The sequence below is a fragment of the Mytilus galloprovincialis genome, chromosome 3, assembly GCF_965363235.1.
Source record: "Mytilus galloprovincialis chromosome 3, xbMytGall1.hap1.1, whole genome shotgun sequence".
NCBI lineage: Eukaryota > Metazoa > Mollusca > Bivalvia > Mytilida > Mytilidae > Mytilus > Mytilus galloprovincialis.
The window spans coordinates 97,834,423-97,847,947 of NC_134840.1; the positions used below are offsets into that span (position 1 = coordinate 97,834,423).

A 13,525-nucleotide genomic window follows, 5' to 3' on the forward strand; every position below is an offset into this window, starting at 1 on the left:
TTCATTTTCTATGTTCAGTGGACCGTGAAATTGGGGTCAAAAGTTTAACTTGGCTTTAAAATTAGAAAGATAATATCATAAGGAACATGTGTACTAAGTTTCAAGTTGATTGGACTTCAACTTCATCAAAAACTACCTTGACCAAAAACTTTAACCTGAAGCGGGACAGACGGACGAACGAACAGACGAACGAACGAACGAACAGACGGACGGACGAACGAACGAACGGACGCACAGACCAGAAAACATAAAAAGAACGAAAAACAAAAAGGTAACACATAAACAAACGACAACCACTGAATTACAGGCTCCTGACTTGGGACAGGCACATACATACATAATGTGGAGAGGTTAAACATGTTAGCTGGATCCCAACCCTCCCCTAACCTGGAATAGTGGAATAACAGTACAACATAAGGATGAACTATAAAAATCAGTTGAAAAAGGCTTAACTCATCAGATGGACAAAAATACAAGTGGACGAGGCCGGGTACTTATACATACCAACAACAAAATGTGCATATTTTGTTGTCATACGATATTCTTTGTTTTGAAATGCTCTCGACTAAAGATATCTAAAATGTTATTTTCAGCAGCAGTTTATGTTATGAAATTTCCGCAGAAAGCATCCATTCCACAATGTTAATCAATTTGTGTGCAACGTTTCAGTTTTAATTTAAATTCCACCTTCTGTTATTACTACAAAATATTTATTAAAAAGTATTTTGAAATAAATATTGTAAAGCATTTGATTTAGCTTGCAGGCCCTTACACTTTAATATACTAGAGTTTCACCTCAGCAATTTAATAACAACTGATATTTTAAGCTTTTCATAACATGAAAATGAAATCAATGGTTTCTGAGAAAGGTAGGTGAATAGTATAAGGTTGCTGTAACTAGTTACATCTAAATAAAGGGTAAACACTAAATGAGAAAGGATAGCTAGAATGGCACAAACAAAAAAACTGAAAAGGTCAAGATTTCATTTTCAAATGTCTTAATAAGATTGCCAAACACTATTTCCTCCTGTACTTTCAACAAAATTATTTTCAGAAATTTTATATCAAATTTATAAATAAAGCTTTTGGCTATGTCATCTGAATTAGATATGTAATTATGAGTAAAAAAGCAATTTTGAATATTTTTAGGATTTCTACCTCAAAGCTAAAGCCTTATATTGCACTTTGATTAATTTTCTTTTACATCTTACAAACTGTCAGATTATTTCATATAGAATAAATTATCAAAGAAGGTTAGGCATAAAAATTAAATTCATAGCCAAAAAGTTCAAAAAGGTGAATAAATATCAGTCTGTAAAACCATATCTTCAAACTGGTGCTTTTTACCCTTAAAAAAAGACCTCAACACAGCAAATACCTTCACAAAGGGAATATATATCCCATGGTAAGTTTTATATCGTCTTATCAGGGCCTTTGACAGCTGACTATGCAGTATGGGCTTTGCTCATTGTCGAAGGCCGTACGGTGACCTATAGTTGTTAATGTCTGTGTCATTTTGGTCTCTTGTGGACAGTTGTTTCATTGGCAATCATACCACATCTTCTTTTTTATATTTCCCCAAAATCCCCTCAGGTAAAATTGGGAAGTTATTAAGTCAACATATAGAGGAAAGAATTAAAGGCTGACATATCAAAATTATAGGCTCCTAAACATTGGCTTTTCAGCCAAACATAAATATTGCAAAAAGTTAAATACAACAACATCTAATGCCACCAAAGAAAATATTGCTAATATATGTTTTAGCTTAATGGAGCCTTGAGACTGACTTACTTATATTTAAGTAGGGTATCAAAATCTATTATTTTCAGGCCGACATTTCCGTACAAAAGATAGATATCTCTGTCGATAGGAGAGACCACGAGACGAGATTGACAACACACCATTGTGACAAAGTTATTTTAAGACTGAACACAGTTTTATCCTCTGACAACTCATGAATCACAAATCTAGCGACTGTATCTGTTATAATTTGAACCCGTGTTTTAACTGTTATCAGATCATCAACTTATTGATTTGAAACCTCCAAGCTAATTGACTAAATTCTGACCTTTTCATATCTAGCTTGAATCAAATTAGCTTTGTTAATCAGTCTATCTTTCAAATCTTTCAATGCCTCGGTCTTCAATGTGTACGCTTCCTCTCTCGTTATTTTATCGCCTTGAACGATTCTGGCAATAAATGGCGCTAAATAATCTATTTCCATGTCTTGTTTTCTCATCTTCTCTTCCAACTGTTGTCGTTCCTAAAATAATAAAATTGACAATGAAAACAAAAGTTCCTATAATAATGATAGACAAAGAAAACAAAATGAAATTTCTACAGTAATAATTATAAATAATAAATAAACTTTCCAATAACAAAATGAATTAATTCCCTTGGTTCCTCCCATAATATTTGCAGAGTGGTTGCAAATAACTTCAGACATTAAGAGATGTTTTGTTTTAGGCTTTACAAGGCTTTAATTACTTATGTATGTATAACCATATGAGGTACTGTGGATTCATTAATTTTCGTTGGATACCAATTTTCGTGGGTTTCGTGGTAACAGGTAAACCACGAAATTAAATGTTCCACGAATGACAAATTTGCTATGGGCTTATAGGAAGACTGCATCAAAACCACGAAATTAAATATCCACGAACATCCAAGTTTTCCCTTATCCACGAAAATTGGTACCCACGAAAATAAATGAATCCACAGTATACATCAATTAGACAGCAACCCAACAACACAAAAGAAATAGAAAAAATTGAGATTACATTTTCTACAGAATATAGTATGATGGTTGAAAACAAAATTGAATTCAGCTATCATCTCTATGATAGCTTAAAGTCAACATCAATCATTTTACACAAGCATAAAGATAAGACCAATAGACACAATATTATCAGTTGCCCTTAAAACAAATTTGCATGGTATATAGTCAAACCCGTCGCTGACATTCATTAATTATATTATCATGTCACATCTTAGAAAGTCCATTAATTATAATCATCAATGATCAATACAATTTGCTTGATATTTTCATGTAACCTTAAAACACGACATTTCACCGCTGTTGTTTCCTAATGATGCATTACAGAAATTAAAATGTCTTTTAGTACAAGGCTCACACAAAAAATATCTTAATGCAATATAGGAGTATGTTTATGAGGGTCTGGACAGGGCTGATTTAACAGAATAGAAATTAATGAGCATACACAATAATGAAGAAAATGAGCAAAAACAATTTTTGAGAAAAATGATCATAAACAATTACTTAGAAAATTTAGTGTAATCAATTATTTAGAAAAAAAGCAAAAACAGTTTTTGAAATAAAATTAGCATATATAATTATTGAGAAAACTAGCACAAAATTTGAGTAGTTTGAAATTGGTCATTTCATTGCCTTTTATAGCTGACTATGTGGTATGGGTTTTGCTCATTGTTGAAGGCTGTGCAGTGACCCATAGTTGTTAATTTTGGTGTCATTTTGTCTCTTGTGGAGAGTTGTCTCATTGGAAATCATACCTCATCTTCTTTTTTATATAAAACAATTGTTCAGAAAAATAAGCAAAAGAAATGATTGAGAAAAATGAGCAAAAAAACAAGAATGTGTCCTCAGTACACGAATGCCCCACTCGGACTATCATTTTCGATGTTCAGTGGACCGTGAAATTGGGGTAAAATCTCTAATTTGGCATTAAAATTAGAAAGATCATATCATAGGGAACATGTGTACCAAGTTTGAAGTCGATTGGACTTCAACTTCATCAAAAACTACCTCGACCAAAAACTTTAACCTGAAGCGGGACAGATGGACGAACGAACGAACGGACGAACGGACAAACAGACGGACGAACGGACGGACGAACGGACGCACAGACCAGAAAACATAATGCCCCTCTACTATCGTAGGTGGGGCATAAAAAATAGAGTATAGTGAGAAAAAAAAGGATTCTGCAACTTGTCTGCAAGTAAACCACAAATTCAATTGTTTCATGAAGTACAAATTTTCTATTAGCATGTATCGAGACTTTTGCAAAACGAAGAAATCAATTATCCATTCAAACATTTTTTTTTCTTAATTAATCTATGTAAACTAAGTTTTTGAATACCAATGAAAAGAAATGAATTCCACAGAAGAATTATAAGATGATGAACTTATACATAAAGAATTAAAAAAAAAGACTAAAATATTATGAAGAAAAAAAAACTAAAAAATGATGGTTCAGAAATTAAAACTTTAACTCAATCCAGACCCTCAAAAGAGCTTAAAGACATGTCATGTTCAATTTTATAAAGTTATACAAATTAATTTAAGGGCATGGTCTTAATTTTATAAAAAAAATGTATCAATTGAGAAATATCTAATAATCTAAGTGAATTGATTGCCTTGTTTTTCTTTACATAAATAAGAGATGTTCGGTATATCAAAGAGACGGAAACTAAAACAAATTAAATGCACAGTAAATACTCCAATAATACAAAGGTAAAACTAATGATAGAAAAAGGAGCATTTAAAATGCATGTCATGTAAATGATGATAATATGCTGCAAACATTTATCTGTTTGTTCCGCAGAACTTTGCTCTAACGGAAATTAAATCTGCTGACATGCAAAATGCCATCGATTGTAGAAAATTAGCGAGCTTCAATACTGTGTGTAGTTAATGGTAAAATTGATAACACCAGTGAAAACAAATTAACCAAGAACATCTAATGAAGCTTAATGGTCTGTCATTCAAGTTTCCTCCTTAACACGATTACCGTAATTGTCAAAACTTAATGTCCATTTGTCTGAGTAGAAAATATTGTCTTCAAAAACTCTAGGTAGTCTACTTATATGACAACTTGAATTGGTTTTCTGGGATAACATTGTAAAAATATAAAAGATGATGTATAAGAGAGATGGACGATACCGAGGTTAGAAACAAAATTCAGCTAGAATCATTGCATACCAAAAGCTAACACCTAGCTTATCTTAGATTCTTTAAACCTGAGAACCATTAATATATAAATGTCACAAAAGCATGACAATTTTTCGTACAAAGCCATTATATTCCTCTCGTTTTGATATTAATTTATAATCAGGAACCAATATACAATACACTCTGGGTCCATTGATGTAGTAACTATTTCACCTGCCTACGTAAAAAAATGTTACGATAATAATATTACTTTTTAGAAATTGATTCTCAAGGGAAAATGAGAAGTCTATTTTCTCTGGCTTACAATTTTGTATAATCAACCATTATTGAAAACAAGTATGGAATTCAATCAGGTTGTTTTGATCATCAAAAAACTTAAGTACCTTTAGGTATAACCACACAAACCATCTTCAACAAAATAATTAAAGCATCAAGTTTTATGGATAGTCTAGAGGCTATCAATTAATTCAGTCAGAACAAGCAGAAAAATTATATATAAGGCCAAATAAAAATATATGTGTGGTTCCAGTTAACATATCTACCCTAGTTTTTAGTCTTTATAATAGCCTACCCTAAAGAATTTTATGTACTTTTTCATTAAGCACTGTTAAAGTCAAAATGTTGCTCCCATTGTAAAATACAAAAATAAAATTTCAACAAGAATGTGTCCATAGTACACGGATGCCCCACTCGCACTATCATTTTACATGTTCACTGCACCGTGAAATTGGGGTCAATACTTTAATTTGGCATTAAAATTAGAAAGATCATATCATAGTTAACATGTGTACTAAGTTTCAAGTTGATTGGACTTCAACTTCATCAAAAACTACCTTGACCAAAAACTTTAACCTGAGCTTCACACTATCTTCTTCTTTGTTCAGTGGACCATGAAATAGGGGTCAATACTTTAATTTGACATTAAAATTAGAAAGATAATATCATAGGGAACATGTGTACTAAGTTTCAAATTGAATGGACTTCAACTTCATCAAAAACTACCTCAACCAAAAACTTTAACCTGAAGCGGGACGAATGAACGGACGAACGAACGGACGAACGGAGGCACAGACCAGAAAACATAATGCCCCTCTACTATCGTAGGTGGGGCATAAAAATCCCTAACTTCCTACTTTAACAGGGGCCTTGATGGCCTTGTGGTTTAGGTAGTTCTACAACTGTAATCACAAGCCAGTCAACACTGAGATTGTGAGTTTTGAACCTTGCTCAGGCTGGTGCACATGACTACAATTTTTTTTATTTGACTAGGATAGTGAGTTTTCCTATCGAAGGTCGGTGGTTATCTCTGGGTACTCTGGTTGCCTCCACCAATAAAAACTGGCCTCCACGAAAACAGCCCAAAAGTTTCGATTTTACGAGACATACCCAACAATCAATCAATCAATCAACCTACCCTAACTTTTTTTTTAGATGAAGCTGGAACCACAAATATGATTTTAGTTGGCCTAACTTGACTGGCAGCCATGTTACACCCACTAACAACAGAATCAAGGACAATTAGAACAATGATTCATTATAATCTTGTCTGGTTAGATCGGTCAGTATACAGACTTTCCAACAAATAACCTTGAATGTTTTGTTGTCAGAGTTGTTTTTGAAAGATAAATGTCTACTGGCAGTTAAAAAGTTGATTTTATTGTTATGCGTTTAATTTTCTACATTGGCTAGAGGTATAGGGGAGGGTTGAGATCACATAATAAAATTGAGAATGGAAATGGTGAATGTGTCAAAGAGACAACAACCCGACCAAATAAAAAAACAACAGCAGAAGGTCACCAACAGGTCTTCAATGTAGCGAGAAATTCCCGCATCCGGAGGCGTCCTTCAGCTGGCCCCTAAACAAATATATACTAGTTCAGTGATAATGAACGCCATACTAATTTCCAAATTGTACACAAGAAACTAAAATTAAAATAATACAAGACTAACAAAGGCCAGAGGCTCCTGACTTGGGACAGGCGCAAAAATGCGGCGGGGTTAAACATGTTTGTGAGATCTCAACCCTCCCCCTATACCTCTAGCCAATGTAGAAAATTAAACGCATAACAATAAAATCAACTTTTTAACTGCCAGTAGACATGTTTAACCCCACCATATTTTTGCGCCTGTCCCAAGTCAGGAGCCTCTGGCCTTTGTTAGTCTTGTATGATTTTTAATTTTAGTTTCTTGTGTATAATTTGGAGTTTAGTATGACGTCCATTATATTATAATTATCACTGTACTAGTATACATATTTTTTAGGGGCCAGCTGAAGGACACCTACGGGTGTGCCGGAATTCTAGCTACATTGAAGACCCATTGGTGCACTCGGCTGTTGTCTGCTCTATGGTCAGGTTGTTGTCGCTTTGACACATTCACCATTTCCTTTCTCAATTTTATTTATGTGACTACAATAAATGTAATGGACTTACCAACTCTCTACGATGTTTCTTAGCTTTTTCATTCCTCTCTGTATCATAGACTGATATATCTAATTCTAATGTCGTCTCTGTACTTACCAACTCTCTACGATGTTTCTTAGCTTTTTCATTCGTCTCTGTATCATAGACTGATATATCTAATTCTAATGTCGTCTCTGTACTTACCAACTCTCTACGATGTTTCTTAGCTTTTTCATTCCTCTCTGTATCATAGACTGATATATCTAATTCTAATGTCGTCTGTAATTAATGTAATGGACTTACCAACTCTCTACGATGTTTCTTAGCTTTTTCATTCCTCTCTGTATCATAGACTGATATATCTAATTCTAATGTCGTCTCTGTACTTACCAACTCTCTACGATGTTTCTTAGCTTTTTCATTCGTCTCTGTATCATAGACTGATATATCTAATTCTAATGTCGTCTCTGTACTTACCAACTCTCTACGATGTTTCTTAGCTTTTTCATTCCTCTCTGTATCATAGACTGATATATCTAATTCTAATGTCGTCTGTAATTAATGTAATGGACTTACCAACTCTCTACGATGTTTCTTAGCTTTTTCATTCCTCTCTGTATCATAGACTGATATATCTAATTCTAATGTCGTCTGTGTACTTACCAACTCTCTACGATGTTTCTTAGCTTTTTCATTCCTCTCTGTATCATAGACTGATATATCTAATTCTAATGTCGTCTCTGTACTTACCAACTCTCTACGATGTTTCTTAGCTTTTTCATTCCTCTCTGTATCATAGACTGATATATCTAATTCTAATGTCGTCTGTAATTAATGTAATGGACTTACCAACTCTCTACGATGTTTCTTAGCTTTTTCATTCCTCTCTGTATCATAGACTGATATATCTAATTCTAATGTCGTCTGTGTACTTACCAACTCTCTACGATGTTTCTTAGCTTTTTCATTCCTCTCTGTATCATAGACTGATATATCTAATTCTAATGTCGTCTGTAATTAATGTAATGGACTTACCAACTCTCTACGATGTTTCTTAGCTTTTTCATTCCTCTCTGTATCATAGACTGATATATCTAATTCTAATGTCGTCTGTAATTAATGTAATGGACTTACCAACTCTCTACGATGTTTCTTAGCTTTTTCATTCCTCTCTGTATCATAGACTGATATATCTAATTCTAATGTCGTCTGTGTACTTACCAACTCTCTACGATGTTTCTTAGCTTTTTCATTCCTCTCTGTATCATAGACTGATATATCTAATTCTAATGTCGTCTGTGTACTTACCAACTCTCTACGATGTTTCTTAGCTTTTTCATTCCTCTCTGTATCATAGACTGATATATCTAATTCTAATGTCGTCTCTGTACTTACCAACTCTCTACGATGTTTCTTAGCTTTTTCATTCCTCTCTGTATCATAGACTGATATATCTAATTCTAATGTCGTCTCTGTACTTACCAACTCTCTACGATGTTTCTTAGCTTTTTCATTCCTCTCTGTATCATAGACTGATATATCTAATTCTAATGTCGTCTCTGTACTTACCAACTCTCTACGATGTTTCTTAGCTTTTTCATTCCTCTCTGTATCATAGACTGATATATCTAATTCTAATGTCGTCTCTGTACTTACCAACTCTCTACGATGTTTCTTAGCTTTTTCATTCCTCTCTGTATCATAGACTGATATATCTAATTCTAATGTCGTTTCTTCTTTTGTTCTCTCGTTTAGAATGTCTTTTACCTACAAGCAAATTTATGGAACCAAAATCAGTCAAACATTTTGAGGTAATTACTACTGTGTATTCATTATTATTTGTGACATACCAAATTGTTTGTGGAGTTCATGGGTATATATAGGTCTGGGTGAACCACAAGTTTAAATGTTGAACAAAAGTTAAATTTTCTTTAGGCTACTTTTACCAATGTTAACTTCTACAGCATTTGGTATTTGGTGGAGAGTTGTCTCATTGACAATCATACCACATCTTCTTATTATTGTATCAATAAAGAATATGATTAAATCACAAAATCAAATATCTAAGAAAATATGATTCTCCCTTAATATCCATTAAAAACTGGAACCAACAAAAATAAATGGATCAACAGTACATGAAGTAATTTTGAGGGATTATTTTTCTAAAATTCCAGTATACAGTCAAATCTGCAATAAAAGTCACCTTTATAAAGAAACCCTGTCTCAGGTCAGGTTATCCTCTTTAAAATATTTATGCATTATGACCCTAAATTCAGAGGTCACCTCTATTACAAAGTCAATCTTTTCTATTATTCAGAGTGTGACATGTATATATATTACACATGTTACTGTATCAGACATTCACAATAGGAGAACACTGGTGTGGGGTAAACACAATAAAATAACACTAACCTCATCTTCTGAATCTCTAACTCTGGTTCTACACAAATCTTCTGATTTTAACAAGTTCAGGAGCATCTGATATAGTTCTACTTGTTTGTTTTGTCGACTTGAAGCATCAACCTTAAACATAAATTATTGATTTATAGGTGAAACATTAATAATAATATTTTTTTTAATATCGTGAATATTTAGACGTCGTTATAGGATTCTACAAATCATGTTGAAATTGAAATCATTTTTTATTTCAATTAATTTCATCCAAATTCATACATAATTGATTATTTGTGCACTAATTTTAACATCCAGTGGCAAATATTTCATGTATTTTGCAGGGCGAGAACAAATTAACAATAACAACATATGGTAGGGTATACAAGGTATTCTGACAGGAGTGATGGGCAGGATATCATGACTATCCATGGAAATGTGACTATGACATTTTGTTTTGCAACTGAGCTTACTCAAACAAATATGGAAACTATTATAGATGCAACCATTTATAAATCAACTCAACTCTAATATTATTTCAAACAAATTAATCCTTGTAAGGTATTGAAATTGAAACCAAGGAGCAAACAACTATATCGATAGGTTACTACAGCCTTAATAGTTTATAAGCAACAACCATGTATACTCCAACTTGCCCAGCATTACAAAATATGAAACAATTTAAAGAAAAATCCAAAAGGCCTACATGTACATACAGTGCCAAACAGGATAGAGTTAAAAACAAGTATGGCAGACAGCAAAAGACAAGCAGTAAATTATATGATTCAGACTTTGTGTAAGTACATGTAGAATGTGGCAGGGTTTAATCATAGTTGAGAGAGGGTATCTAGGGAAACTTAATCTGCAACAGAAAAATCTAGATTTTTACAAATGCCAAACTTAAAGTACAATACAGTTATCTCCTAATTGATAACATTCAAATAGAGTTATTCGTGTCATAGATATCTGGTTTAACACTGTATGGCTTGTCTATAAACATTGCACATAACACAAAAACAGAAACAAAAACTTTTAATTGAATTTTTGATAAGTCAGTTCATAAGATAAAAACTACAAACTTAAAATCTAGGTAAGTAAACAAATATTTGAGAAAGTCAGAGTGTTAGCATGGACGTATTTTAGTTAAGAGTACAGACATTTCAATCATAGCTGACAGCTTAATTAACTAGTTAAGACTGTGGTATGCTTAACTTGTATTAACTGACTTTACAAGATGGATTTTTATTTAAGACTTGACTTTCAACACATATAGTGCTTACAGACATTCTCACTTATCATTCACTTTAGATTCACGTCACCATGTTCAGGCACAGCTGACTTTCAGATACTCATAATAGTTTCATCTATAGAAGTAAATGTGCCTACTGAAGATTAATTATTATTTGTTGGATACCACTTTTCATGGCTTCTGTGGTTAAACCAAGAATTTCAAAGAACAATGAAGCACACATTTTCTAAAGATTTTAATACAAACTTTGGCAAAACATCGAATTCAAAAATCCATGAAAAGATTTCCACAATCTTTGAAAATTGGTCTTGCAGTTCTTAATTTTAACCGTTGTTATTTTTTTAACTTGAGAAAATGATTGGACAAAAGCTTAACTGATAAGATTAAACTACATATAGTTTTCTATTGACATTATTTGAGATTGAGATAATTCACCTTTCCTCCATAATGACCCCTTTTGACGCCAACCCCTTTACTCCAAAATGACGCCTGTGTAGTGCCTCAGTTGAAATGTCTCAAAATACCAAAAAAACTTTATCAGACTTAATAAAATTTGCATCTAATATAAAAAGGATATTCATGAGAATCTATGTCTGGAACTTCATTGATGAAATATTTGTTTTCACAATGCATTAATACTTTAAACCTGATGAATTTTTTTTATTGAAAAAATCCTATGCGAATCAAGTATTTTAAAACAAGAATGTGTCCATAGTTCACGGATGCCCCACTCGCACTATCATTTTCTGTGTTGAGTGGACCGTGAAATTGGGGTAAAATCTCTAATTTGACATTTAAATTAAAAAGATCATATCACAGGGAACATGTATACTAAGTTTCAAGTTGATTGGACTTCAACTTCATCAAAAACTACCTTGACCAAAAACTTTAACCTGAAATTTGCACTATCATTTTATATGTTCAGTGAACCATGAAATAAGGGTCAAAACACTAATTTGGCATTAAAATTAGAAAGAACATATCATAGGGCACATGTGTACTGAGTTTCAAGTTTGGACTTCAACTTATCAAAAACTACCTTGATCAAAAACTTTATCCTGAAGCTGGACGAACGGACGGAAGGACAGACGGACGGACAGACAGATGAACGAATGGACGCACAGACTAGAAAACATACTGCCCCTCTACTATCCTAGGTGGGGCATAAAAAGTATCCATGGAGGAAAGGGTTAAGTCTGATGGCAAAATGCACAAATTCCTTTATAATTGTACCAATTTTAAACTTTCAGACTTTATAATAAGTTGTTTCTGAACAGTTATAATAATTGAAGCCTGGTATAATTCATCAGTATGAACTAATTATTGTGTTTTATCAAACTTGCTTGTACCTCATGATGAGATTTGTTTTTTCAAACAAGAAAATCCACTTATTTTAAATTCCCTTCAAAAAGGCAAAGAAGGGAAATAACTTAAACAATTTTTGTATTTACATTATAACAGAGATATGTTGAAGACATATCCACATCCAAGATCCATGTAGTTCAAAATGAAGAATGTAAAAGACAAATTTTGGACTTAAGTACTAGCAAGTACCATGTTCAAGTACTTGAGTATTAAATAGCAGATTTTTGTTGTAGAAATCGCTAGACAATATGTTAAGAGTTATTAATAAAGTAATATTCTTACCTGGAAAGCTTGTTGCATGTCAGGTGAGAACTGTAAGGTAGCCCCTTTCTCTGCCCAGTTTGCTGGTTTGACAAACTCCCGTGTTGAGGCAGCTATTCTAGGGTCCTCTGTATGATAGGTTATTTGCATTTTGTCTTCTGATACAAGGTAAATTAATTCTGCAACATCATCACAAGCTGGTTTGGAGACATTACGATTGAATTTCTTTACCATTTTCTAAAACATGAAAAAATATTTATGATACATATTCAATGCTTCTTAGAGCACAGGATTGAGATTTTTTTTGCAGAGTTTATCAAAGAACAAAATTTCAGCTATCAATTCCTGGAAATTAAATTAAAAATTTAAGACAAGAAAAAAAGTCATGCTTAAATGTCTAATGATGAGAGAGATTATTGGATTGTAAGATGTTAGATTGTCTTCTCGATCAGTGTTCTCCCCAGAAATTTTGGATAGCATCACATTTTGGGTAAAAAAAAAATAACTGTATTTTTTTTAATGTCGTTTGTCGCGTCGCGTTGATGCTCTATTTCCTTTATATGTTTTAGTTTATATTGTTCAATTCATAACTGAGAATACAATTAAACTATAACCACAAAAACAGTTGTTTCAGTTTATGTCTTCTTTATTCATTTATAGTTACAGAATTATTTTTTTCCTCTTGTGCCAAATAAAAATAAATATGTGGTTTCAGTTACCCAACAATAAGTCAAATGAATGAATCATAATGGTTCATTACAGTGCAACCTGTATTTATACAAAACTAAATTATCTAGTACACAAAATTAACTACTTTTTATATTATATCAAGTAAAGATAAAGTAGCAAAAGAAGCAAAAAAAAATCAATTTAAAAACTTTTTTTTATCATGTTTATGAAATTCATTGTTTCATGCCACTCAATGAA

The 13,525-nt window shown here is 32.6% G+C and overlaps 1 protein-coding gene across 2 annotated transcripts in view; it reads right to left on the bottom strand.

Annotated features, from left to right (window-relative positions):
• LOC143069497 (dynein regulatory complex subunit 7-like) overlaps positions 1-13,525 on the bottom strand; it is a 35,978-nt gene that overhangs the window by 7,917 nt on the left and 14,536 nt on the right. For both annotated transcript variants that reach the window (XM_076244172.1, XM_076244171.1), the window contains 4 exons: positions 12,620-12,835; positions 9,745-9,855; positions 8,989-9,099; positions 2,069-2,263 (listed from right to left, as the gene is read on the bottom strand). In XM_076244172.1, coding sequence (XP_076100287.1) covers positions 2,069-2,263; positions 8,989-9,099; positions 9,745-9,855; positions 12,620-12,835 — 633 coding nt within the window. The remainder of the gene's footprint in view (positions 1-2,068; positions 2,264-8,988; positions 9,100-9,744; positions 9,856-12,619; positions 12,836-13,525) is intronic.